Source organism: Helianthus annuus, chromosome 15 (genome assembly GCF_002127325.2).
Source record: "Helianthus annuus cultivar XRQ/B chromosome 15, HanXRQr2.0-SUNRISE, whole genome shotgun sequence".
NCBI classification, from domain to species: Eukaryota; Viridiplantae; Streptophyta; class Magnoliopsida; order Asterales; family Asteraceae; genus Helianthus; species Helianthus annuus.
In genome coordinates this window covers 26,252,566-26,277,782 of record NC_035447.2, presented here as the reverse complement: position 1 = coordinate 26,277,782, position 25,217 = coordinate 26,252,566, and the positions used below count along the sequence as shown (strand labels likewise).

General features: G+C 36.8%; 1 protein-coding gene and 3 long non-coding RNA genes across 10 annotated transcripts; 1 reads left to right on the top strand and 3 right to left on the bottom strand.

Moving 5' to 3' along the window:
• Nucleotides 1-7,348: 7,348 nt before the first annotated feature.
• Nucleotides 7,349-7,974, top strand: LOC110935135. The gene is made up of 2 exons (XR_002588893.2): nt 7,349-7,485; nt 7,733-7,974. It is a non-coding gene; the product is annotated as an uncharacterized LOC110935135 (long non-coding RNA).
• Nucleotides 7,975-9,352: 1,378 nt separating this feature from the next.
• LOC110937463 (UDP-glycosyltransferase 83A1) lies at nt 9,353-11,092 on the bottom strand. The gene is made up of 2 exons (XM_022179889.2): nt 10,583-11,092; nt 9,353-10,492 (listed from the first exon to the last, which is right to left on the bottom strand). The coding sequence occupies exons 1-2, from the start codon at nt 11,061-11,063 to the stop codon at nt 9,570-9,572; spliced, it is 1,404 nt and encodes a 467-aa protein (XP_022035581.1). The 5' UTR covers nt 11,064-11,092; the 3' UTR covers nt 9,353-9,569.
• Nucleotides 11,093-17,428: 6,336 nt separating this feature from the next.
• Nucleotides 17,429-21,420, bottom strand: LOC110937464. 7 transcript variants are annotated; one of them, XR_004880576.1, is made up of 8 exons: nt 21,175-21,416; nt 20,656-20,751; nt 19,606-19,690; nt 19,400-19,476; nt 19,093-19,305; nt 18,482-18,536; nt 18,029-18,296; nt 17,429-17,879 (listed from the first exon to the last, which is right to left on the bottom strand). It is a non-coding gene; the product is annotated as an uncharacterized LOC110937464 (long non-coding RNA). The 7 variants fall into 7 exon arrangements; XR_004880578.1 differs by having other exon boundaries at nt 18,029-18,280; nt 21,175-21,415; XR_004880580.1 differs by having other exon boundaries at nt 18,029-18,256; nt 21,175-21,415.
• A 298-nt stretch (nt 21,421-21,718) lies between these two features.
• On the bottom strand, nt 21,719-22,673 carry LOC110937465. The gene is made up of 3 exons (XR_002590801.2): nt 22,390-22,673; nt 22,234-22,329; nt 21,719-21,772 (listed from the first exon to the last, which is right to left on the bottom strand). It is a non-coding gene; the product is annotated as an uncharacterized LOC110937465 (long non-coding RNA).
• Nucleotides 22,674-25,217: the final 2,544 nt, after the last annotated feature.

Sequence of the window (25,217 nt, the reverse complement as noted above, 5' to 3'; positions counted from 1 at the left end):
AGCTATATCTAAGCAAAACTTAACCAAGAAAGGGTGGAGCACACTTACAAGAGTCCTATGCACGACCAGGAATGAGCATTGAAGGCACTTGAGCTCCAAAAATGATCAGAAGTGTTGTTTGAAGGTGTGAAGAACATTGATGCACTAAGTGGCCTTTTATAGTAAACTACACACCTTAGATCATTGACAACAATGCCTACAAGTGTTCTTGGATGATCATCAAGTGTCCCTGAGTGCTAGGGGACGTTTAGGGGGCGCCCATGCTTTTAATAATGGCTCATATGTCGGTTAAAACACCAAACAGTGCTTCTGTCCGACTTTTCTGCATATGGGAGGCTGACGCGGCCCGCGTCAAGGATCGTGCAACCTTTACGCGGCCCGCTTGAATCCAAATGTCAGAGCCCATATCTTTACTATCAGCGCGGCCCGCGTAAAGTCCTTTGCTACCTTTACGTGGCCCGCCTGAGACCTAAAAGTAAGATTTTTCAAATCTTTTCAATTATTACTGTTGGCCTTTGGCGATTCGAAGGGGTAACTTTGCGTTTTGGGCCTCTTTTATTTACGTATAAGGGCCTCGCGACTTTTACCCACGCCGTTAAGTCCTCGGTTAATTTATTACTACCCGAAAAGTCCTAACTTTCAAAGTTGACGCTTTTAACCCCTCACATACGAATTTGATCATAACTTTCTCGTTTTAAAACGGAACCTTGCGAAATTTATATCGTATATTCTAGTGAGCGTAAATTACCATTACAAAGCCTCGGGTTTGTTAAAGGGTCACTCAGAGGTATAACTTAAACATGTAGACACATTTAACCCCTGTAGTTTGTAATCTCTCTCTCTCACTTTCTTCCACTTTTCGTTCCGTACGATCCATGATTTATTCGTTTGAAGGTACGAGCATCATTTAGGGTTACTATACAGTATATTTATCCCTCGTTGACATTTTGAACCCTCGGATTCACGTACTTTCAATGTTTGTCAACTTTAGTCCTTATTTAGCATTTATTACCACGTGTAAACTCATGACACGTGTCAATACATTATAGGACGCAAATTTTCGAGGTGTTACAGCAGCTTAAATATCGACAAGTATAGGAGAGATTAGAAATTCATGTATCCTGCAACTGCTCCGTGCATTGCCAGGAATCTGAGTGCTCTCCCAAATTGGATATCCACCCTGTGTGGACTTCAAAGTCGATTTTGCAGCTACTTCGATTATCCAAGAAATCTCTTCACAGCAACAAGATCATAAACCTCTGGGTCCGGCTGGTCTTCCACATTGCACCAGCGAAGGTCTTTGTCTTTCTCCTTCAGAATTAGTGTGCGGTTGTTCAATCCACGCCAAGGCATCCGCACACCCGGTTGGTTTGTTCAACAAACACATTTTCTTCAATCACACCATGGAGAAAAGTACACTGCACGTTCATCTTGTGGACTTTGACCTTCTTGTGGAAGAAAAATCCAAGAATCTTCGAAAATCTTCAGACGTGCTACAGCGCGTACATTTCAATGGAATCTTTCTTGTTGACCCGATCAAAAACCATACCAACCAAATTTTGGCACATTTTTCATCTTGTCGAATTTTTCAACTTCATTCAACCACATTCTTTCACCATCATTCCTTCATCGGAATTGTTGTCTTCTTTTCTTTTTTCCTTTCTCTCCATCAATGGCATAATATTCTCCAAGATGTAACAATATTTCGGAGCCTTATGTCGCCGATCTTGTGCATGGACGCTCCACTATCAACAATCCTAAGACTATCAATAGTTCCTCCTGGAACATCCTGCACACTCATTCAGAGATTAGTCAGAGAGGGGGACCCAAGCCTTCACAGACTTGGGTCGTCCGTCATCATTGAGAACGGTGACATCCATTTCCCGATGATTCGGAATTGATGTAGCTCCCCTTGAAACAATTTCCGATTTTGGTTTCCAAATCTGTTTTTGTTTTTCATTTTTAACATCTAATTTAACAGACTGCGTTTGGACAACCTCTGGTTTTAAAGCCTTTTCAACTTCTTTTCTTTGTTGCTTTTTCTGTTTCTTTTCTCGTTGTTTAACAAGATGAGGGTCCTGTCTTGGTGAAACAGATCTTTTATGGTAACTGTTACCATGGGAGGCATCAACTTTTGCCTTTCCTTTCGTGAGATATGGACAATTTCTGACAATGTGCCCATACTCACCGCATTCGAAACATGATCTCCGCTCAACAAACCTCGGAGTATCATAATTGTAAAAGCTTGATGATGAACTTCGTGATCTTGAGGTACTTGGTCCTACATCACAACAGTTTATGTGTTGTGTGTAGTTGTTTTGACTGTTTCTTTTCAAAATTTTCTTTTGCATAACAAAATCTGTGTAGGATTTGTTTTCAAAAGATTCAATTTTATCCGTCCCTCGGGATTTCACGAAGTTTACCTTCCGAACCTTTTTCTTGTTTTGGCTCTGTTTGCCTTTTCCATTTCTTTGGTGAGCGTGACTTTGCTTTTGTTGATTGTTTTGTGGTTGCAATTTTTGATTCCCATATTTCTTTCTAACTTCGGATTTTGAGATAGGAGCAGACTGAGTTACTACAACTCCTGGGCTCGACTTTCCCAAAAACTTACTGGTAGAATCTTTAAAAACTTTATCAATCAAGGATTGATTGACATTCTTGATTGGGAAATCCTTTTCTGAATATATTTTATCAGATCCAATCAACGTGTAAAGCAAATTCACGCTTTCACAACTCTCAGACTCTTGCGTAGACGTGGACTCAACCAGAACAGTCTTAGCAGGTTTTGCGGGAGGATCACATAGAATATGATTCTTAAGAGGTATGTCCTCTTCTTTGATTACCGCATCAGACTGTGCTGAGTCAGTATCATCGGATTCATCATCTAAAGAATCATCATCCTCAACAATGACTGGAGGATCCTGATTTTGTTCAGCAGATGATACATTTGTATTTGCTGACACATCCGAATCTGATGATACTTTCGTTTTGCATCCAAGTCCGGTTGCAAATTCTTCAATGTCTAAAGGAACAGATTGCTCAAAATAAGTTCTATTCTCCTCATCAGGCATTGCATCATAATTTTGTCTAACAGGTGGTGGACATTTCTTGTATCCAATGCACGTGACATCCTTTTTCTCTTTCTGAACATCGATGATGTGATCCAACACATAGCTAGAGTTTAAATAACTGTTTAGCTTAAGCTGGATCGCCTCAATTTCACACTTAACACAGGCTAACTCTTTTTGCATGACCTCAAGACGATTGATATAACACTTTATGTCAGTTTGTTTTCTTGAAACCGTTTTAGTTGGCTCGGTTTTATCTTCTCTCAATTTGTCAATCATTGTTTTAAACTCCTTTTCATGGTTTTCATAAAACATGTTAGCCTCTTTGCATTTCGAAAGATCCACTATCAACTTTTGATTGTGGATATATGTCACGTCATACTTGCTTTGCAAATCATCATATTTGCTTTGCAAGTCCGACAATTTATCACCTAAACTAACACATTTATCACAATTATCAGAAGTTGGTTTATCGACACGTACTTGGCTTGATGAACTGCCCACACTAGCCATAAAGGTTGAATGAAGAGAAGAAGAAGAATAAGCAGCTTGATCCATCAATATAGATCTTCTATGATTTTCTTCTGCAGCTTCTCCCAATAGCTCATCAAACATCTGCATCGACTGACACACTTGACGTGTCATCCAAATGATCATCACCTGAAGTTGAGGATTCTTTATCTGAGCTTCTACTATAACTAGAACAGTCTTCATCTTCAGAAGATTCACCACCACTGGCGGAAGATTCTCCACCACTGGTGTGTTTCAGATCCTTGACAACCTCAGCAAAACAAGCTGTTCCATCCTGAACGTCACTTCCCAACTGAATCGACCAGTCACAACCTTCATTGACTTGTACTACAAGAGCCTAGTTGGCATTTGATGCTCCTGCTTGATTTTGATTGTTCATAGGCATCAACGTACGCTCGTTATTCCTGTTTTGATTCTAATTCTGCTGATTGCCTTGATTCCTGAAAGGATTCTGGTTCCCATGCTGAGCTGGCTTTGTACATTCTCTCTTGAAATGACCTCTTTCACCACAATTAAAGCACCTGACTGATTGTTTGTCGAACTCGTACTTGGTATCTTTCTTGCTTTCCAAGCTGGTTCTACCAGTCCTTTCCATGAAGTCTTTAGCTCGCCTGACCGCACTAGAAAAAACCCTTTTGATGTCCATCAAATCCATTTCCTCCTTATCAATCTGCTGATAATCTTCTTGTGTCAGATTGATGTTTCCAATCTGGCCTGCTATTAATCCACAATACGCGCTCACCAAAGTGTTCAGCAGCTCCATATGTTCTTTAGCTACTTCAACACATACTTTCGAGAAGCTTGAAGTGTCGAGCCGAACTGTATTCGGATTAGATGACGTTCCAACAAATGAGGTGCTTCCATAACAAGCTTGTTGTGGAACTAGTAGTGGATTTCCGTACAAATCAGTTGCTACAGGAGACCTTTGGGTTTGCTGCTGGGGAACTGGTTGTAGTGGATTTCCATACAAGTCTGTGGTTGAAGCTGGCTTAACGGGAACTTGTATCGGATTTCCATACAAATCTGTGCTTGTGACAAATGCCGTTTGAATTGGAGCATGTGGAGCAGGTCTTGCAGAAGTGCTAGGAGCTCCATAATACATATCAGGATTTTGTCGCACTGGAACCCTTTTCGCCTTTAGGGTTTCTTCCTGATCTTTGTTCTCCAAGAGCTGAACGAAGTCATTGATGTTTGTCGTAGCCAATGTGCCATTGTATTTCAGGATTTCCAAAAAACCATTCCATTGAGGTGGCAGTGCATCGGCAAACTTTGTGACAACCTCTGCTGGAGTTGTTGCTACCATATAATTACTTAATTCAGTCAGCAAGTGATAATATCGACTTGTCAAATCTGCCAACGATTCTTTTTCCATACATGTGAACCCATCAAACTCCTTCTTGAGTAAATCATGTCGCAATTGGCGTGACGCTTCATTTCCTAGACCTCTCGTCTTTAATGCATCCCATAATCGCTTTGTCGTCTTGAAGCTGACAAACTGATGATATATATCCTTGCTCAACACTTGAGTTAGAATAGAAAATGCTTTCTTTTCTAAATCATATGCCTTTTTCTCGTCTGCCGTAAGATCTGCAGATGTGGCGACAATTGAACGACAACCTCAAGAGCTTGATCGAAATCTGTAGTAAAACATAACCACAATTCCGTGTTTTGCCCAAGGACATACGTATGGAATCTTTCTTCCCATCCAGGATATTCATTCATGTGCATTAGCTTCGGTGGATGGTTAAGGCTTCTAGTTTCGCTTTCACTTAAAAGTATACTTTGAATACTTTGAGTTTGATTTGAAACAAACGCCCATTGACCTGTCGAAATTGGATTCGCTTGCGCAGATGCGGGTGCGGGAGATTCGGCCCATGATGGCGACAAACCCGTGCTTCTATACTTGCTCTTTGTATTAGATGCAGGTGCGGGAGATTCGGCCCATGATGGCGATAAACCTGTGCTTCTATATTTGCTCTCTGTATTGGATAGAATACCCCACCAGCCTGGATTCATTTTGAATGAATAATAATGAATACCTGATTAAATCAATTGAAGCAAACAGTTAAAACACTTTTTGAAACCTTCTGTTTAAAAAAATTGACAAGTGACCGACGAAACTCAATGTCTTTGGCGAAACACTTAACTGACGAAACAAGAATTTTTCTAAATGACAAAGTGACGAAACTCTAGGAAGTTTCGTCTAGAACAATTATGATGAAAATATGAGTTTCGTCAAAACCAATTTTGAGGAAAAACAAGAGTTTCGTCAAAAACAAAATTTGAGGAAAAATGGAGTTTCGTTGACTAATGCGTGAAGGAAAGATATTTTCAAAAGGCCCATTCTATACACACCCCCCCTCCTTCCTGATTACACCCCCCCTTGTGAGAGGAAAACTGTCGGTCCCACGCAGGCCCCACCTGTAAGTATGTGAGAGGAGGGGGGTGAAAAAAGTAAATAGGGGGGTGTAGAAAGTAGCACCCTTTTCAAAATCCAAACCTTATCACCTGACACACACAAAGTTGGTGAACAATTTCAAATTTCACCCATACTTGACACAATACTTTTCAACAGAAGAACATGATGACTTTTCTTACCAATGACACACTAATAATATTTTAATTACTAACAATAATTCATTCAAATCAACAAAGCAAATCTTAACTCAAAAACCCAGAAAATATGAAGAAACTGATGAACATATGAAGAACACCAAGAACTCTGGTGAAATATATGATGATTCCGGTGACCGGAGAAATTTCCGAAACACGATTTTGCTTGAAACTTCACTAAACACCAAATTTTAACATGTGTACATGAAGTTTAACATGGTTTTTATAAGAACTAACAGCAAAATAACAATATTTTCAAAGATTTAACCATAGAACTGTCAATATTCAAACTTTCAAAACTCGACACCAAGACTCGGTTTTAACAACGATGAGAGCCAAGGCTCTGATACCACTTGTAGGTCCAACTAGCGGAGGATCTAGTCGCCTAAATCCTTGTATACGAACATACCCGGTTATGCGGAATCCAACCGGGAAAGCAAACCGAGATATAGAACACGAACACAAATATTCAACGTTTAAACAGCTCAAATATATTCAGAACCAGAAAGTTTTGTTACAAGATTATGTTACATAAAGCTCACACACACTAAACTCTCTCTCAGTTCTCGGTTCTGTGTTCTGACTCTTGTGTTGTGTATTCTGTCTTCAGTTCTGCTTATATAGAGGAAACAGTCGACGAAACATGTGGACCCGACGAAACATCATGGCGAAACCCAACAGTGACGAAACAAGGAGAGTTTCGTCATGCATAACTTGGACTTTCGTCATGCATAACTTGAGCAGAAGTTTCGTCACAGCAGGCTGGGGTTTCGTCAAACAGGAGGAGTTTCGTCATGAATGTTAACATGGAGTCTTCGTCATACAAATTCATGCAGATCCTTCATTGGAGTATAAACAGCAAGCACTTAATTTGTTTCTCAAAGCAAATTCACGTGAACATGGAATGATTAGATGCAAAAGTCTTCACATGACATCATCATAATGATGTCATGATCATGTGTCAGCGGGAAACGGCTCACGGCTCTTCGTGCTTCGCGTGTCGAACTCTGGGGCGCACGACGAAGGAATGTCGTGACATCGGGCTTGAGCCGAACCTAACCGAGTCGAACCGAACCGAGTCGCGTCCACATAATATGTATCAACAAACTTTTCAATTCTTTTCTACCATAATGATAACCTAACTGACTAACTGTATACAATTTTTTGTGAATGATTTTTGTGAAAATTTGTTGAAATTGTTAGATGTAATAGATTGTTTAAATTCTCTTCGAGGAAAACGAATGGCGGCAATGTACTCGTGGTCTTCTAAACAGTTAGTTTATTCATCTCATTCAGCTTATTACATTTATGAACGTTGCGAATAATTACGATTTCAATAGATTTTTGCTTCGTGTTTGTTGTCGAATTCGATTAAGTGTTTGAACAGATGAATTAGATTATCAAAAAAGGATGGTTATAATATTGTATACTTTCAGCCCATGAAATAAAATGGCATCATTTACTTTCTGCAACATGTTTGAAAACCAACCTCAATGTTGAGAAATACTTTTTTACTTTAGGCTATGTGACTTGCTGTAACGATGATGCTTTCGGAGTGGACGATCTGTCATGCGGCGCGGCTCAAAGGCTCCGATGCTCATGCTTTCGGAGTGGATGATCGATGTTCCAGATCTATCTAAACCGATGTCGGAGATATCGCGGCTGATTCTCCGCTTGTATGCTTTTCAATTGTTCGATAAATCGTATTTCGTGTTATATATAGTTATATACCTAATAGCAACTTGCTATTTAAACTTTCTAATTTACACGTGTATCAACTAATAGCAACTAATTTTGGTTAACTTTTGGGCACTTAGTGAATTAATTTTATTCCCAAGAGACCAAATTAGTCAAATGTAAACTGTAACATCTCTGTTGTGCAGTGCGCACATAATGATGTTGAGTGTTGATGAATCAGGTTGTAGCAAAGAAGCAAACAATTTCATACCTGAATGATTTACTTGAAAAGGCTGAGAAGCCCGTGTTGGTCGACTTTTATGCAACTTGGCAAAAAAAAAAAAAAAAAAAAAAAAAAAAAAAAGACTCTATACCCTGTCACACTGTGAAATCAAAGTTATATTTGTTCTGGGTTGAATATGAAGGTGTGTACGCATGTTAATATGAAGTTATACGTGTTGGTTGATTATGAAGGTGTGTACGTATGTTGAACCAAGCTGCTTATGAAATGCTTCAAAACAAATATTTCATAAGAACATTTTTAAAAACGGATGTCTACTTATATTTCCTGAACAACTTACTAAATTGAAATTTGTGTTCATAAAATAAAATGGAAAATGGAACTGACAAGTGTCAAAACATTGTTATTTTAAATTACTTGGTTACATGTTATTTTGATTTTTAAAAAAGCATACATCATATTTATTAATATGTTTTAAATCTAATTTTTTAACCCGTGTGTTACACGGGATATAAGCTAGTAAATCATATGCACCATGTGGCTCATAGTTCAGAGGTATCAAGATATGGAGCATGGGCGGAACCACAGTGTTAGGAGCCGTAGCATAAGATATGACAACATGGTATTTGTAGTTTTTTTTTTCAGTTTTATATAAACGATACCCCTAAAAATATACGAGGATACCCCTAACAAAAAACTAGGATACTTGATATTACTAAAATCCCAGTTTTTTATAGGCTAAACATTTACAACCTGAAAACTTGTAGAATAATTAAGCCCAAATGATAAAATAAGCCCGAATTAACAATAATAGAATTGAAAGGAGAACCTAAATATAATTGATAAAGTTAGCCTAAGACCCAAAACAATATTATAATTAAATAAGTGATCTTGCTCGTCTTATGGTGGAAACCGGAACACATAGTTCTTGTACTTTGGTTTGTCGGGTAGTGAAGCTAGCTTTGGTTTTACCAGTTGCAACACAACCGTTAAAAGATGTTTTTTTCTAAATTGAAGCTTGTCAAGACGGATTTACGCAATTGAATGGAAGGTGTCTGAGTTAGCTTGTCAAGACGGATTTACACATAGTTCTTGAAGGTGTCTGAGTTAGCTTGTCAAAAAAAAAAAAAAAGTCATATACATTGCCATCCCATAAAGGCATAAAGACATGTTTTACTAACTTATGATACATGTCCCTTGTTAAGTTTATAAAGAAATACATACAAACATATTTCTTTACTAACTTATGAATATAGAAAAGTTTATAACAAGGAATTCAATGACCCATCAATAAATATAGAAAACTTTAGATAATGGCAACACAACATATACAGTCGAATGAAAGGAAGCTTATATGTCCTTTATCATTTCCAACTATTGGCATGCCTTATTTTAGATGAAATTAATGACTTACCTAACATCATTTTAGAAATCCTTGTTCACATAGTGTCATGATGATCGTTGGTATCTGCATCTTTTCCATGTATCCAGTCAACAAATTTGGTAAGATTACTGTGTGAGCATCCACCTTTTGCTACACTACTTGCAACCTTTTCCTTCATATCAACAGCCTTAGATTTGAATGTTTTGTCCCGGAACAGTTGCTCTACTTTACTTTTTATTCCTTCTCGTGTGATAATACCAGTTTTATCTTCCTCCAACCGAAGCCCGGTTTTCCAGATGTCACAAATGTATGTCTCGTTGTAAAATTGATCACCAAAGTATGGCCAACACAAAAAAGGGAGTCCATTTGTTACACCCTCTAAAATAGAATTCCAACCACAGTGAGTCATGAAACAAGCCAAAGAAGGATGAGCCAAGACCTTCTGTTGAGGTGCCCAGCTCACAATTCTTCCACGAGACCCCACGCGGTCCATATAACCATCAGGGAAAGCAGTTTCAGCCTCCTTTGTCAGACCGGGCCGCACAACCCACAAGAACGGCCTGTTAGTAAGTTCAAGACCAAGAGCCAGTTCTTCAAACTGAGTTTGGTTGATAGTAGTGATACTTCCAAATGCAACATAAATGACCGAACACGCTGCTTGATGATCGAGCCATGGTAAGCAGGTGGAATCTTCATGCCAAAAATGGCCAGCTTGATTAGCAAGCCGGTTGCTTGCCAAAAGGGGGCCTATGGGCAACCACTCCGGGAACAGGCTAAATGCTGCAGGCTCTAACTCAACAGCTGAGTTGCATACAAACCATTCTGCTGATGTCGCTGATTCAACAAATTTTACATGATTCTGGAAATTAACTTCTATGCTGTTTGAGTCACGAAAAGTGGCCCACGCGAGGTTTTCAGGTTTTATAGGCGGCATAGTTTCTGTCAACCGAATCATCTCACCGTTTCGAGCTGGTATGCCTGAGTAAAATGTTCAATAAACTTTACACGAAATTTCTAGTACAATTATGTCTAATTAAATAAATAATTATATAACATTACAAATCTAACCATTGTTGTTCATGAATCCATCATTAATCAACTTTGGAATGCTCATCATGGTGGCTAGTGTAGCAGCTGATGCAGGACAAAAGATTGCTCTTCCAACTCCCATCTTGTTTGCGACTTGTAGAGCCCATGCCATCCAAAAATCAGCAATAAGACATGTGACTTTGTTGTCGTCTTGTTTGTTAATCGTCTCTATAAGTTGTTCCAACTTGCTAGGCATAGACTTCCGAATAGACCCCAATAACTTACCTAAGTCATTTCTATCTTCCCATGGTTCTAGCCCATCTGGGATGGAAACCATCTGCATTAGACCGTCACAATCATCTTTCTCTAATTGATTCGTCATTATAGCCTTGTGAATGGCGTCTGTGATTATGACTGTAACTTTCGCACCATGTTGGACTAATTGTCGACCAAGTTCAGTTGCAGGAATAACATGGCCTTGCCCAGTAGCGGGTATGAGTAGAACATGAGGTTTTACCATGTTTTTTAGGCAAGGTTTGGTTGGTTGTTTCTAAGAATCACAGGTGCTTTCTATACTTGATTCTTATCTCACTTTTATAAATACAAACTGGAGGATCAATCATGGTTGATGGATTAATAAGTTTCATTAATGGTCGAATAAAGAAGGTGAACATCAATCCTTGTTTAATTAATGAGGAAGACTATTTTTCTGATCTATCTTAATCACATGCTTGTGACACTAATAATAAATGCTATATATCTTGTACATCTAGGGAAACTAGGGATGTAAACGAACCGAACATTTAGCAAACAGACCATGAACCGTTCGGTTAGATTAGCGAACGAACACGAACAAAGGTCTCGTTCGTTCGACTGCGTTCGTGAACGTTCGGTAATATGTTCGGTTATGTTCGTTCATGTTCATTTGATTATATTAAAAAAATATTAAATAGTAAACCTTTTATCTAAACATATTGAAAACTAGAACCCCTTATTTTTTTAAGTTAGCTAAAATTTGGACACTCAATATGGCTTATAGGATAATTAACTCTAAGTTAGTTAAACTATGAAAAATTATGTTCAAGTAATTCTAGATAATTATTTCTAAGTTAGTTAAACTTGATTTATCCTTTGTTGGTTATATAGTAGATGTCTTCTGTTTTGATTTATCATTTGATGGTTGTATTTAACTACTTTACTTAAGTCTAATGCCCATGGCATTATAGCCTAGTGGCATTTGTGGATGAGATAAGGCTTATGACCATTAGGTCATGTTTTTGATTTCCACAAGGGGTTTTTTTTCCATATTTATTGGGTTTTCTCCTGAATTGGTGTGTAGGCATTATTGCCTAGTGGAGATAGATATGATCGGGTAGTTCCGCTGGTGACACGATGATACTCTAGTTGTCCGTCAGTGATCAAAATTTGTCGTTCAAAAAAAAATACTACTTAAGTCCAGTGTTTAAGGTTAAGAATGTTTTTATTTCTTATTTTCAAGTTAAATGTTTGTTGACGTTTGTTTTTATTCGTTTGCGTTTGAGACCAGTATTCACGAAATATTCGCAAATAACTAAATTTCCTAAACGAACAAACACGAACATAAACTTATATTTGGTATGCGTTCGTGAATAGTTCACGAACATGTTAATTTCCTTAACACACTTAAAGTGCAAAGTTGAACACAATACACTCACGATCCTTCACACCCACTTTTTAATATGTTTTGTTAAACAAATATTCAAAATAGGCCTATTTCAAGTTAAATTTAATTTTCAGGATATAACAAACTCAAGATGAAAAAAAGCAAGCAAACCCAAACGAAAAACTAAAAAAGATGGAATAAGTTGTCCAGGCATGTCCATCCCTCGCCAGATACGCCCCATGCCTATGATCCGGAAACTTCCAGAAAGACCACCAAGCAAAGCATAGACAAGAAAAGTCAAACACCCCCGTGCCCTGAAGGCATGCCCTATGTCTCAGCACTAGATGATAAAAGTTTATTTCTGAATAATTTGGAAAATCTGGGGACCTTCAAAGTAGACCACAATACACCCCGAACCTCGGAAATCGGTTGTAGCAGGTCACTTGGCCAGGGATGGCCTGTGCCATCCAAGTACGCCCCGTATCTCGAGCCCAACCAACCTATAAATAGAGGCCCACTTACACCGTTTTGAAGTGCTCATTCTTCTCTCCTCTTCTTCACAACACATTTATCTTCTACCCACTATCTCTAATCATTGTAATCATTAAGATAAACTCAAAACTCATTAGTGTAATCAAGCTTTTGAGGATTACTATAATATTTTCAAGTTTTGTAAAAACTAGTTTCATGGCCGTTCTTGACTAGATTCTTGAGCGTCTTTGGCGGAAACTTACCCCTTTGATGGAGAGTTAAATAAGGAAGATCGTGGGGAACATGATGTGTTTGTGTTAATGACTTTGATTAATTAATAGTTTGTTTAAAGTGAGTAAAATAATGGTGTCGCCATTGACTTGGGTCATTAGTATTTCGGCTTAACCCTTAAAATCTAACAATAATCTTGCGACGCCATTGAGTGGGGTCGTTCATGTTTTCTATGTCTATGTAGAATTAAAACATGCTGATGCTTTGACCGGAGGATAAAGGTTTTGGTAGGGACTTCGGGTTGGGTAAGCTTTTGTCTTTACGCGACGCTAGTACCAAAGTGTAACGGACTTGGTTTCTATGAAAAGTGACTATCTTAAGAGAAGTGACAACTCACCAAAGGACTTGTAATTTAAACCCCTTAAACTATCTTATTAACTAATACTAAATTATAGTGGTATATACTTTCCTTGTTGACTGAGCGTTACCATTATGAGTCGATACCGACCTTGAGTGGCGTTTCCCTGCTGATTGAAAGTGTTGGGTTCAGGTGTGTTAGGATTCTGACCCAGATACTGCACAACCTTATGCATTAAGAAACATATTTCCTCGTCTAACAATCGAGCCCTTGTTACCCTATTGTAATAAAATTAAAAAATAAAAAAACTCTATAAATTTGGTGATTATTTTTATGGAATTAATTAAACGATTGGAAAGTTAAAAGTTAGAGAGATTGTGACAAAACATGGTACCTGTTTTGTGGTTTAACAAAAAAAAAAAAAAAAAAAAAAAAACTCTATAAATTTGGTGATTATTTTTATGGAATTAATTAAACGATTGGAAAGTAAAGTTAAAGTTCGAGAGATTATGACAAGACATGGTACCCGTTTTGTGGTTTGATAAAATAAATAAACTCTATAAATTTTGTAATTATTTTTATTGAATTAATTAAACGATTGGAAAGTAAAGTTAGATAACTGGCACGTGGAGAGTTGCAATCTAGGTAAATGGTTGTGGGAACAAGGATTTAGTCATGGGGTATGGGGTTTGGGTTGGGGCGTGGCTTTTGGAGCTTGGGTTTCAAGTCGGGCGTGGGGCGGGGGAAGCGAGCTGACATGGCGGGTTGTGTATGACCAAAACAAAATAGCCGTTGGCCAACGACTATATTAAAAAAAATTAATTTTTCACTATAAAACTCACATTTTTCTTTCTTTTTTTACCACATTCAACCACATCTATATATCTTCAATTCTCCTTCTACAAAATGAAAAAATGCATCCTCACAACTGTCCTTTTGACCCGAACAACCCGTATACATTCTAAGAAACTAATCCTAGCCCACCACCCACTCGTCCAATGGCTCGTCCATTTTTCATACACTCTTCTATGCCCATTGAAGCGAGTTATGCATCGTATATCAGGAATCGTGTGTTTACTAACTTCCCACACACCGATGATTCGATACCTACCCCGTTTACACAATCGCCCATCGACCTTTCACCAACCTCCATCGACCTTTCACAAAACGAAACCGTTCCCGAAACTCAACCACCCAATGATGATCCTTCCGCATCGAAACCCATAAAAAAGAGAAGTCATAAGAAAAAAACCGAGGCGGATAAAGTAGTTGAAACCGCCAAACGAAAACAACAAAAATGGGTCGTTGCTGAAGAAGTTGCATTGGCGAGGGCTTGGTGTCAACAATCTCAACATTCAACTTTAGGTATTCTTAACCTTTATTTTTATTAAAGGTTATTTTTTATATAACTTTGTAATATATTAAATTTTTTTATTAAAATAGGAAATTCGCAACATCGAACCGCCCTGTGGGAATCGGTTAGTAGAGTATTCCATGAAGAAATGGGAAGGGAGGCTTATCGTGAAAACGATAACTTATCCTCAAAGTGGAGCGAGATAAGCACCCAACTTACAAAATTTAGTGATTTTTTAAATAAAGCAAAGCAAAACCCTAAAAGTGGTGAAACCGAAGCCGACATTTTGACAAATGCAGTGGTCACATTCAAATCAAATGTGGGGACCGACTTCCGTTTCATGCATTGTTGGGAGATTTGTAAGTTCCATCCAAAGTGGGCGACTATCCCCATTGGTAGCGAAACTAACTCGTCTTCCAAAAGTTCAAGGGCCTCGTCCCAAGCCCAATCTGATGCACGATATCAAGAGTTTGGGGACCGGATGATTCGCCAAGCCCAAACCGGCCTGAGTATGGAAGAAATGCCTCAAGAAGGCGTGCTCAAAAACCAAGATCTGGTACGGCATCGCCTTCAGCTTGGAGTTCTGGCTCGCATAGGGGAATATACAGCGAGCAGTTGGATGACATTTCATGCAAGTTGGATATATTCAACGTATTCCAACAAGAAAGGGCCGAAATACGAAGGAGCAAAGAAGCTAGAGATGCCCAGAAACAAAAACGGGATGATTTGAAATTTCTATCCCAGCCCATTGATCACCTACAGGGTGACGAGTTACAACTAGCCTTGGCGTTGAGAGAAGAGATAAAAAACAAATATAAAAGTTAGGAATTTTTCTTTTTATAATTTTCTTTATTTAAGAATATTAAAAAAATTAAATTTGTTGTTTTAAATAATACTCAAATAGCCCAGCCCAACGGGTCAGCCCAGTGAAGCCCATCAAACCCACACCCGAAACCCCCGCCCCACCATACCGTGTTGAATGTGGGTTTAGCCCATGTCTGCCACCCAAGTCACGTGTCAACTAATGCCCCAACCCAAGTCCAACCCTCGCCCCACCATACCCCACGGTCTTAATCCAAGAGTTACGAGACAAACGATAGCATAGTGTGAATTGTTATTGTCACAGGTAGATTGTCTTTTCATGAGTTCACTATTAATATTTTGTAATAGCACGCAATAGTGATTTATTACTTGTATGAGTTTTGTACGCAAGTAAATTGTGATTTTGTTAGTTATCACATGCCTATTACTCTTTTACTTGTATGTGTTTACCATTTGTTGGCCTTCGGGTTATTGTTTAGACATGATTAGCGTACCAAGGTGATATGTGATATATATCGAATTCGTATTAGGGTTGCTAAGGTGATATAGTGGTTTATGTGTTTAGATGATTTGTAAGTGGATGCGTCTTGAAAAAAAAGGGTTTAAATGTATTCTTTGAGATATACAGTAACTTAGAATTATCAGTGTAAGCTCATTTGTTTAAGCGTATATTTCGGGGAGGTGTGTCGCCTCAATTTACAAGGGTAAGGATCATGCGTGACTAGTGGCATTATATCGGAATTGATGTTTTGATAGAAGAAATCTAGTAAGATGCTTTATGAACATTAAATTATGTTTCCTTTAGATGCTTTGTTTATTTGGTTTTGTATTACTTGTATTATTTCAGTTGTGTATTGCTTTTGGGCAAGGGTTTATTGTGTAATTCCAATAAAGTCACTCACCCAAATTTGGGGTGTGGCATTTTCAACCATGGATCATATGTACGAAACTGAACTCTATGTTACTATGTTCAAATGAAACACCACACAAATGGATGAAATAATTCAACATGCATCCATTTTTGATGACGTATAAAATTACAGCATCAACTAGAAAGGTTCGGTTGATCTTAAAGGGGTGGTTTGATATAGATCTAAATTCCAAGAACTAAACCAGTAAAATAATAATTAAACGTGTTTAATTATTTTTTGAATTATCGTAGTATTAGATTTATTAAATTTAAATTATCTTAGTATTAGATTTATTAGTTTCCAATTGTATAAAAATAAGTATGAGTATGAATAATAGTGTAGTATTAAATTGGTATTAGTATTTAGAGTGTGTGAGTCTTGTCAATTTTATTTGTTCACAAAAAATTAAATTAAGGGAAGTAATTTGTGAATCTCGTTTGTGTTCATCTCTGATCTCATACCTAGATTTAACAAGTGGTAGGCGGAAGGAGTCGGAATTGTCGCCCAAATTATGTTTGTCAAATCGGCGGAAGGACACTACAAGAAATTTGGTTCTTTACCAACACAAAGCATATGTGGGAAAAAGCATATAATGTGTTGATCGTTGTCTTTACCTACACATAAAATAAGTGTAATGATGTGTAGGCTCATGACTGTGGATATAGGTCATTACCCACACATAAATTATATGTAGGCATATAGCAAGCTATACCTACACATATATGTGTGACTAAATGCCATTTATATGTGTGGTTAAAAGTACAACAATTTGTTTAGAAGACATCTGACGTGGCAGATGACGTGTCATCCAACATAGCAGTTGATGTGGCATCCAACATGGCAATTGACGTGGCATGAATATATGTGTAGGTAAAAGTAATCCTATGTGTAGGTAAAAGTAATATTATGTGTAGGTAAATGTTGAAGATGTGTAGGTATTGATCTTAATTTATGTTGAAAAAAATCATTGATGTGTTGGTAAATATATTTTAAAGTGTAGACATTAACCACACTATATGTAGATAAATATATTCAATATGTACAAACAAATACCAAAGCAATATGGAAACATATGTGAACAAATTAAGATTCTTAATTAAACTAATAAACATCAATCTTACAAACAACCAAATAAAAGTACTAGTTATAGAAATTTAAATACTAAAACAAACACAACTAAAAGTGTTTATATGTTAGTAACGAGTTATAGAATCTACTAAATCGCCTTCACTCATCAATGTTTTCAACATCCTCTAATGTATCACATTGAGATTGTTCTAGTATGCTTGATGGACGAGGCATGATATTATTCTCAATCAATGCTTGTTCCATAATTGCGCATTTACCTTTCATGGTTCCAAGTTCTTCCACCAGCTCATCGTAAGCATCCACCAAATCTTCGTAAGCAAGACACTTTGATTTTTAGTAGCACCCATTGTGCTACTAGAACTAACCGGATCACGCCCCCACCCATGCAAACGAACAGAGCTTATTCCAAGTACACTCTCAATATTTGACTTATCGCTCATTTGCAGCCCATTTTCATTCTGTACAATCAAAATCAGCAAAAAGAAAAAAAAATAAAAAGATCATTTGAAGCCACTAAGATATATAAACAAGAAAAAATGAAAAACAAAGCAGGATATCATAACAATTTAGGAAGTAAATGGATCTAAGTCAAAGATTATTCTCTAACCTTAGGTAGACTGTCGTGTTGACAATCAATTCCACTGTCGCATAATCTGCATCTGTAGTATCTGTCATGTGCATATGTTGCACCTGGGATATATATATATGGGGGGCTGCTAGAATGAAAACCACCGCGAGTTGTAAGAACCGCGAGAACTACACCCCACTGAGCGCCAATGTAAACTAAGATGGAATGATAGAAACAATTTGAAACCTTCACAGCAACTTTTTGACCCTGATGAGTTCGAGCAACATGAACCTAAGCAAGGGAAGCACTTGCAATAGGTACAGGATCAAACTCCTCAAATATTTGTATAAGGAAATACTTGACTCAATTTTATGAAATGAAATAAGCACAAATATAACAAATGAATATAATAGAATAAGGACACTATAAACACAATTCTCATTTTAAAGGAAGAAAATAAATAATAAGATGAAAAGTGTAGTTAGCACATACTTCAGCTTGAGGAGCGTAATATGGAGCAAAGGTAGATCATATCTTCATCATCATTCTGTGAAGTATACCCACATGAAGTTACACTGATAAATAAAGAGTAAAATGCCATTTTTGTCCTTGAGGCTTGGCCAGTTTTGCAACTTTCAGCCAAAGGTTTGTTTTTCCACATCTAGGTCCAAAAGGTTTAAAATCTTGCCATTTATCCGGCTCGTTAACTTCTTCCATTTTTCTCCGTTAAGTCAGGGGCATTTTCGTCTTTTTTGTTTACTTAAAAGGGCAATTCAGTATTTTTCACTTTATGTACAAGTATTTACCATAGTGTACAAAAGAGTCCTTAAGTGAAAAAGACCGAATTGGCCTTTAAGTTAACAAAAAAAAAGCCGAAAATACCCCTGACTAAATAGAGAAAAATATATGGAGTTAACGAGATGGATGAAATGGCAAGATTTCAAATCTTTTGGATCCAAATGCGGAAAAACAAGCATTTGGACAGAAATCGCAAAACTGGTCAAACCTCTGATATGAAAATGGCATCTTATGGCTTATTTCAATATTTAACTTCTCTTCTTAAAGTTCCAGAAAAAAAAAACAACATTTAACAAAAAATGAACCTGGTAGGCTGGCGTTCGAAGAGCTTTATCAATCAGAAACTGGAAAACGTTATTTGAGAAAACAACTTCGAGGCATGAATTTATATTTCTCACATCGTTATTTATCTCACTTGCATCAGTTACATCTTGTAAAATCATCAAATGCACGGCCCATGCAAGTCTAACACAATGCATACACCCCTCAATTATCTGATCGTTTCCAATAGCCATCACCTGTTAAAAAATAGTTGAAAAAAATAGTGCTAACAGTTCCGAATTAAGGCTTTAAAAATATTAATAACAGATTACAAAAAGGTTTTGCACTTACAGTTTCATGGAAATCACGCCTGAATGAAGCATCACGTGACAAGATAGACATTTCGTCTGGTGATGCACTAAGAGCATCTGATATCAAAGATATTATAATTATAAGAGAGACAAGAAGGCTAAATTTGATCTGCTATACATAAAAGTTTACTCAGTTACTATGAAAGAAAAAAAGGAAAAAGATATAAAGAAAAGTTAAAAATATACCTGGTTCTTTACAATGTTGGGACGCCACTGATGTCCTCTACACTATCTTTCAAAGTTGTTAAAATATCTTTTACATCTTTTGGGCCTGGAAGCAAAATAAAAAATATTTTTTGGTTAAAATACAACATAATAATACCAAGGGCACTGTCATCACTATGACACTATATAATCTCATGTGTTTACTTAACAATTCAAACAAAAAGAAATAGAAACTATTATTAAATAGCTTACTTGCACGTACAACCAGTAGTGATAGAACAAGACAGTGACTAAGAATGAGTATTTCCCTACAAACAACAGCCCGTCTTTCCACAAGAGCGCCTCTTGAGTCAAGAATATAGCGCTCGGAGTTGGGCCCACCCAAACCAGCTGGTTCTTCTCGATTGAGTTCCTAAAAGTAATAACCGACATTTTGACCCACAGATAACCTAGAGGCAAGATTCACGGAAATATAAAAGCAACAAAAGATGACAAAAACAATACCTTTATAAGAGATATTAGCCTTTGGCGAAGCCCGGAGATCAAGCACAATTGCCTACAATATGCAAACGATAACATGTCAAAGAAAAGATAAAGAAATTAACTGGTGGATGATGAAAGATGGAAAGATACCCGTAACAGTGTATAAAGTGCTGTTATTAAGTCTCGTCTCTCTGTATACCAAAGCCCTGATGTAAAGCATAAAATATCCAATGGACCCAGTCCTTGTAATCCCCACTAAATAGATTTGATGCAGTTGTACCAATCAGATATGAGAATATAATTCAAACAACACTGAATGAATAGATTGTAAGTGAAAGTCTACCTCTTGATTAGTAGAAACAAGCAGTCTCACATAGTCTATTTCATTGAGATGAAGATCATTACTCAGCTTGAGAGCCTATATTACAAGTGGTGAAACTTGTATGGTTAAAATGATCAATTGCTGGCAAAATAACTGACTTCTCAAAACTATTCAGACCATCCTAACTTTGTCAATTTGACCAGATGTTGTCTTTCTTCTTTACACGTAAACTAAAAGAGAGCAACCGTTGAAGCGTGTGAACTTACAATTTGAACATCCTGACCATCAAGTGGGATTAGCCCTGAATCAAGAAGCCTAACTTCTTTAGACTCAACTTGTGCTCTGTCAGAGGCCTTCGGAGGCTACATGCAAAATTTTATAACAAATACACATAAATGTTAAGAAACAGCAAACTTACAGTTTACAAGTCTTAACATAGTACGAATCAATCTGAATACTTAAGCAGCCGTAAGCCCATAACTAAATCAGTCCATGTAATAATCACAACGAATGCATGTCACATAAATGTACATTACAAGCACTCAAAGCAAAACAGACTGATAACTTCAACTCCTCTCTTTCTATTTCTATCCTAAATTTTAAACAAATATGCATAACTGCGAAGAAACAACAAACTTACAAACCATAAACTCTAGCATAATATAAATCAATCTGAATACTTAAGCGGCAATAACTAAATCAGTCTATGTAATAATCACAACAAATATGTGTCACAGAATCCGTTAGAGATAAGATAACTATTACAGGGTAGAATTCGGGCCAACCTTGTGACGTTTTCCACGATTTCATTCTGGGCCATCAAACGCCTTGTGAATCATACCACCATAGTTAACTTTAAGGCTGAAGTCTTTGGTCGCAACTTGTTTTTTTATAGCTCTTAAACCATTCTATTGTGACTAGGGGTGCAAACGAGCCGAGCTACTCGCGAGCTACTCGAGGTCGGCTCGAAAAAAAAGCTCGAACGAGCCGAGCTTAAAGGAGCTCAAGCTCGAGCCCGAGCCTAAAAAACAAGCTCATTTAGTAAACGAGCCCAAGCCCGAGCTTCGCTTATCGAGCTCGCGCCGGCTCGCGAGCCTAAACGAGTTTTCTGTTTATATATTTTTATTAATATATTAAACATATATTTATATAATAATAATTACCATTTATATAAATATAAAAAATAACTTAATTATATGTATAATAATAATTATAATTAATATAAATTAATTAATAAATACTAAACAAGTCGAGCCCGAGCCGAGCTCGAGCTTGAAAAATTACCTTCGAGCCGAGCTCGAGCTTTCGTATGTTAAACGAGCTCGACCACGAGCCTGGTCGAGCTCGGGCTCGACTCGGCTCGTTTGCACCCCTAATTGTGACCTACAAGTTAAGAAAGGATACACAAGTTAGAACCAAAACCGAGACCAATAGGCTGCATAGGGTCAGTCTTCTGTTTCCATATGTTTGGTCACTCCAACAAATTGATTGGTTTCATGACAAAGTAACAAACATAAGCAATAAAAAAACTATACATGACTACATGGAATCTCAGTTAGACATTTTATCAAACATGTGATGTGCATGATTGAACAAAGCAATTTTAATAAACAAATTCATGTCAACAAAGCCCCGAAATCACAATTCATAAACAAGATTAATGTTGTTACTTAATCGCAGTATAAAAACACCAACCCTGTGTTGCATCCATCTTTGGGGCTCAATTTGGAGCTGTTCATTGACAATACAATTTAAATACACATAAAATGTACAATTTACATACAAATAAAACCAAACACACATAAACATAAACCCTAGAAGTTAACATAATAAAAACCACTTACCAGAACCATAAATCCAATGCCTTGTGTTCGCTAAACCAAAGGTCGATGTCGTCTTAGTTTCTTGTGAAGGGAGATTTTGGCTTTAGGTTCCTGGATCTGTAACAATAGCGAATGAAGAGTCGATTTAGGGTTCAACAATTTCAGGAAAAGGTTTACCTGTGGTGGTTTTCCACTGCTATAGCCGTCGTTTGCTTGTGGCGATTTCGCCATCGTCACCATCAGAGCTGGTATTAGGATTTGAGAGGAGATGAGAAGGCTCAATTGTAGCCGCCGCTTAGGTGAGAAGAGGGTTGCCGCCGCTTAGGTGAGAAGTAAGGGTTGCCGCCGTGAGGTTTGCCGTCATGAGTTTTGCCGCGTGCGTTAGGGTTCAAGGGGAGAGGAAGAGTCTTGGGGAAGTTTTGGAATGAGATATGTGAATCTACCGTTTCTAATGAGGGAGTTCAATAGTTGGAGGGAACAATATTAAAAGCGGGAATAGTCAAAAATTTGAAAAAAATTTTATTATTTATCATACTAAAGAAATATATTTATCAAACTAAAGTAGATTAGGATCAAATAGAAAGCCTCCTAATTGTAACTAATTGTAAGAAGAGTATAAAAGCTTTTAAAAAAACCCACTACAAAAAAAAAAAAAACATAAACACCCACCACCAGTGAGTGTTTAGGATTTTTTTAGGTTTTTAGGGGGTGAAGTGGTTATGTTTTTCTAGGTTTTTGGGGGGTTGGGGGTGCGGGGTTAGATTTTTGGTGTTGGGGGAGGGGGTTAAGGTTTTTTTTTTTTTTTTTTTTTTTTTTTTTTTTTTTTTTTTGCGTGGGGTGGGGGGTTTAGGTTTTTGGGTGGTCATTGGGTAGGTTTAGGTTTTAGGTTATTGGAAACTTGTCATTCTATAAATTCTTCTTACACTTCTTACAATTAGTAGGCTTTTTAGAATAACTTAATCCATTAATATATATATATATATATGTACATATTATGTTATATATAAAAGTTTGAAAAAAATAAATTATTATAATTAATATAAACTAATTAATAAATAAAATACAAGCCGAGTCGGAGCTTGAAAAACTACCAACGAACCGAGCTTGAGCTTTAGATGAAGTGCAAAGCCCTCATAATTTATTTTTTATGTGTCCCATATCTACACATATTGTACATTTCTAAATATGAGTAGGTATTTTTTTTTGCCACGTCATCTTAAAAAAAGATGTAATTATTTATTTTATACGTATTCAATATCTACACATATTGTACATTTTTCAATATGTGTAGATATTTGTTTTGTCACATCATTAAAATATATATTTACTTTATATATATGTAATATCTACACATATTGTACATTTTTAATTATGTGTAGGTATTTAATTTGCCACGTCATTTTCATAAAAAAATAAGTATATATTGACTTAGTTTATCTACATATTTTTTTTTAAATTATTATGTGTTGGTAAACATAATCATTTACCTACATATATGTTAGTTTTTTTTTACATATGTGTAGATAATTTAGCTACACATGACGAAAATTTGTTACATGTGTAGGCAATTTTGGGGGGGGGGGAAATTTTCCCACCAATACCTAGTGTGACTAATATGTATTACCAACACATATTAAGTGTTAATCATTATGAAAATATATCATCAACTTTTACCCACACATATACAAACATGTGTAGGTAAATACCCACACATTTACATGTGTAGGTAAATTATGTGTGGGTAAACACCCCAATTTCTTGTAGTGGGAGTCAGAGTTGTCGACCAAATTTCGTTTTATTTTAGGTGAAGATGAAAAAAAGGTAGGTGAAGTTTGCTAGATTAGTTAATTGTGATAATCCTTAAGGTGAGTTGAATTAATTCAACTGCAAGTTGGTGTAAACTTTGCATTAATATTCCAAGTCCGAGGCCGAGGCCGAGCTTGCCATCGTGGTCGAGCCTGCATTTGAAGATCCCACATTAGCTCCAGCCTTAGAACTAATAAAGGGCAGACCTCAACCAGTTCAAGATTTAGTTGACCGGCTAACAATTCTCATTGGTGATAGATATGTCGTTCAGGTTGGTTCGCCTAAAGAGATGTATCCCGAGGAGGTTGTTGAGGCCATTGCATATTCCAAATTGTTACAAATCTTTTTGAACGATTGGCTTGATGTCAGCGTATTACATTGGTTTGCGATGTAAGTTGTTATTAGTGTTTTAATGTACTATAACATTTTAAATACTAATTAATGTACTAACTTTGTCATATTTTTTTGTTCTTGATTTTAGACATTTTTAGAAGCCCAATTCCCATTGCGCTTTTCTTTATTCTAGGAAAATCAATGGTCCAAAGTGTATTAAAGAACCTAAGTTGTTGAGAATCACATAAAAGATATAAGTTGGTTTCATTCAAAGAAAAAACTTCATTCTTGCACCATATCTACAAAGGTAATGTATACTTTTGCACCATACATACACTTGCACAAACACAAATACATACCTAATTGTTCTATAATTTCTTTTTTTTTAGTGGCCATTGGTTGCTAATAATTCTTCATCCTACTTCCTATCGTGGCTATATTGTTTACTCCATGAGAACCGGAAAGACTAAGAAAAGTTACACGCTCGTCTCTATAATTAAGAAAGTTTTTGGGAAGCGATATTTTAAGTGGGAAATGGTACAGGTATGTAATCAATGATTTATTGTGTTTAAAATAGTTCAGTGGATATAACTAATTGTGAACAAAATGCAGTGCAAGCAACAAGAAGACACTTGGGAATGTGGCTATATGGTGATTAAGCATATGAAAGAATTTGTCAAGCATATTCAATATGATATTGTTGAAAAGGCAAGTTTTTGTATATGCATTGTCTGTTGCGCTAAATTATATGTATTTACAATCTCACCTTATTATTAAGTTATGTTTAGTTATGGAAAGAAGATGGGAAACATCCACAATCAAAAATTGAAGAATTAGTCTTAATGTTAATGCAAAAATTGAAGAAT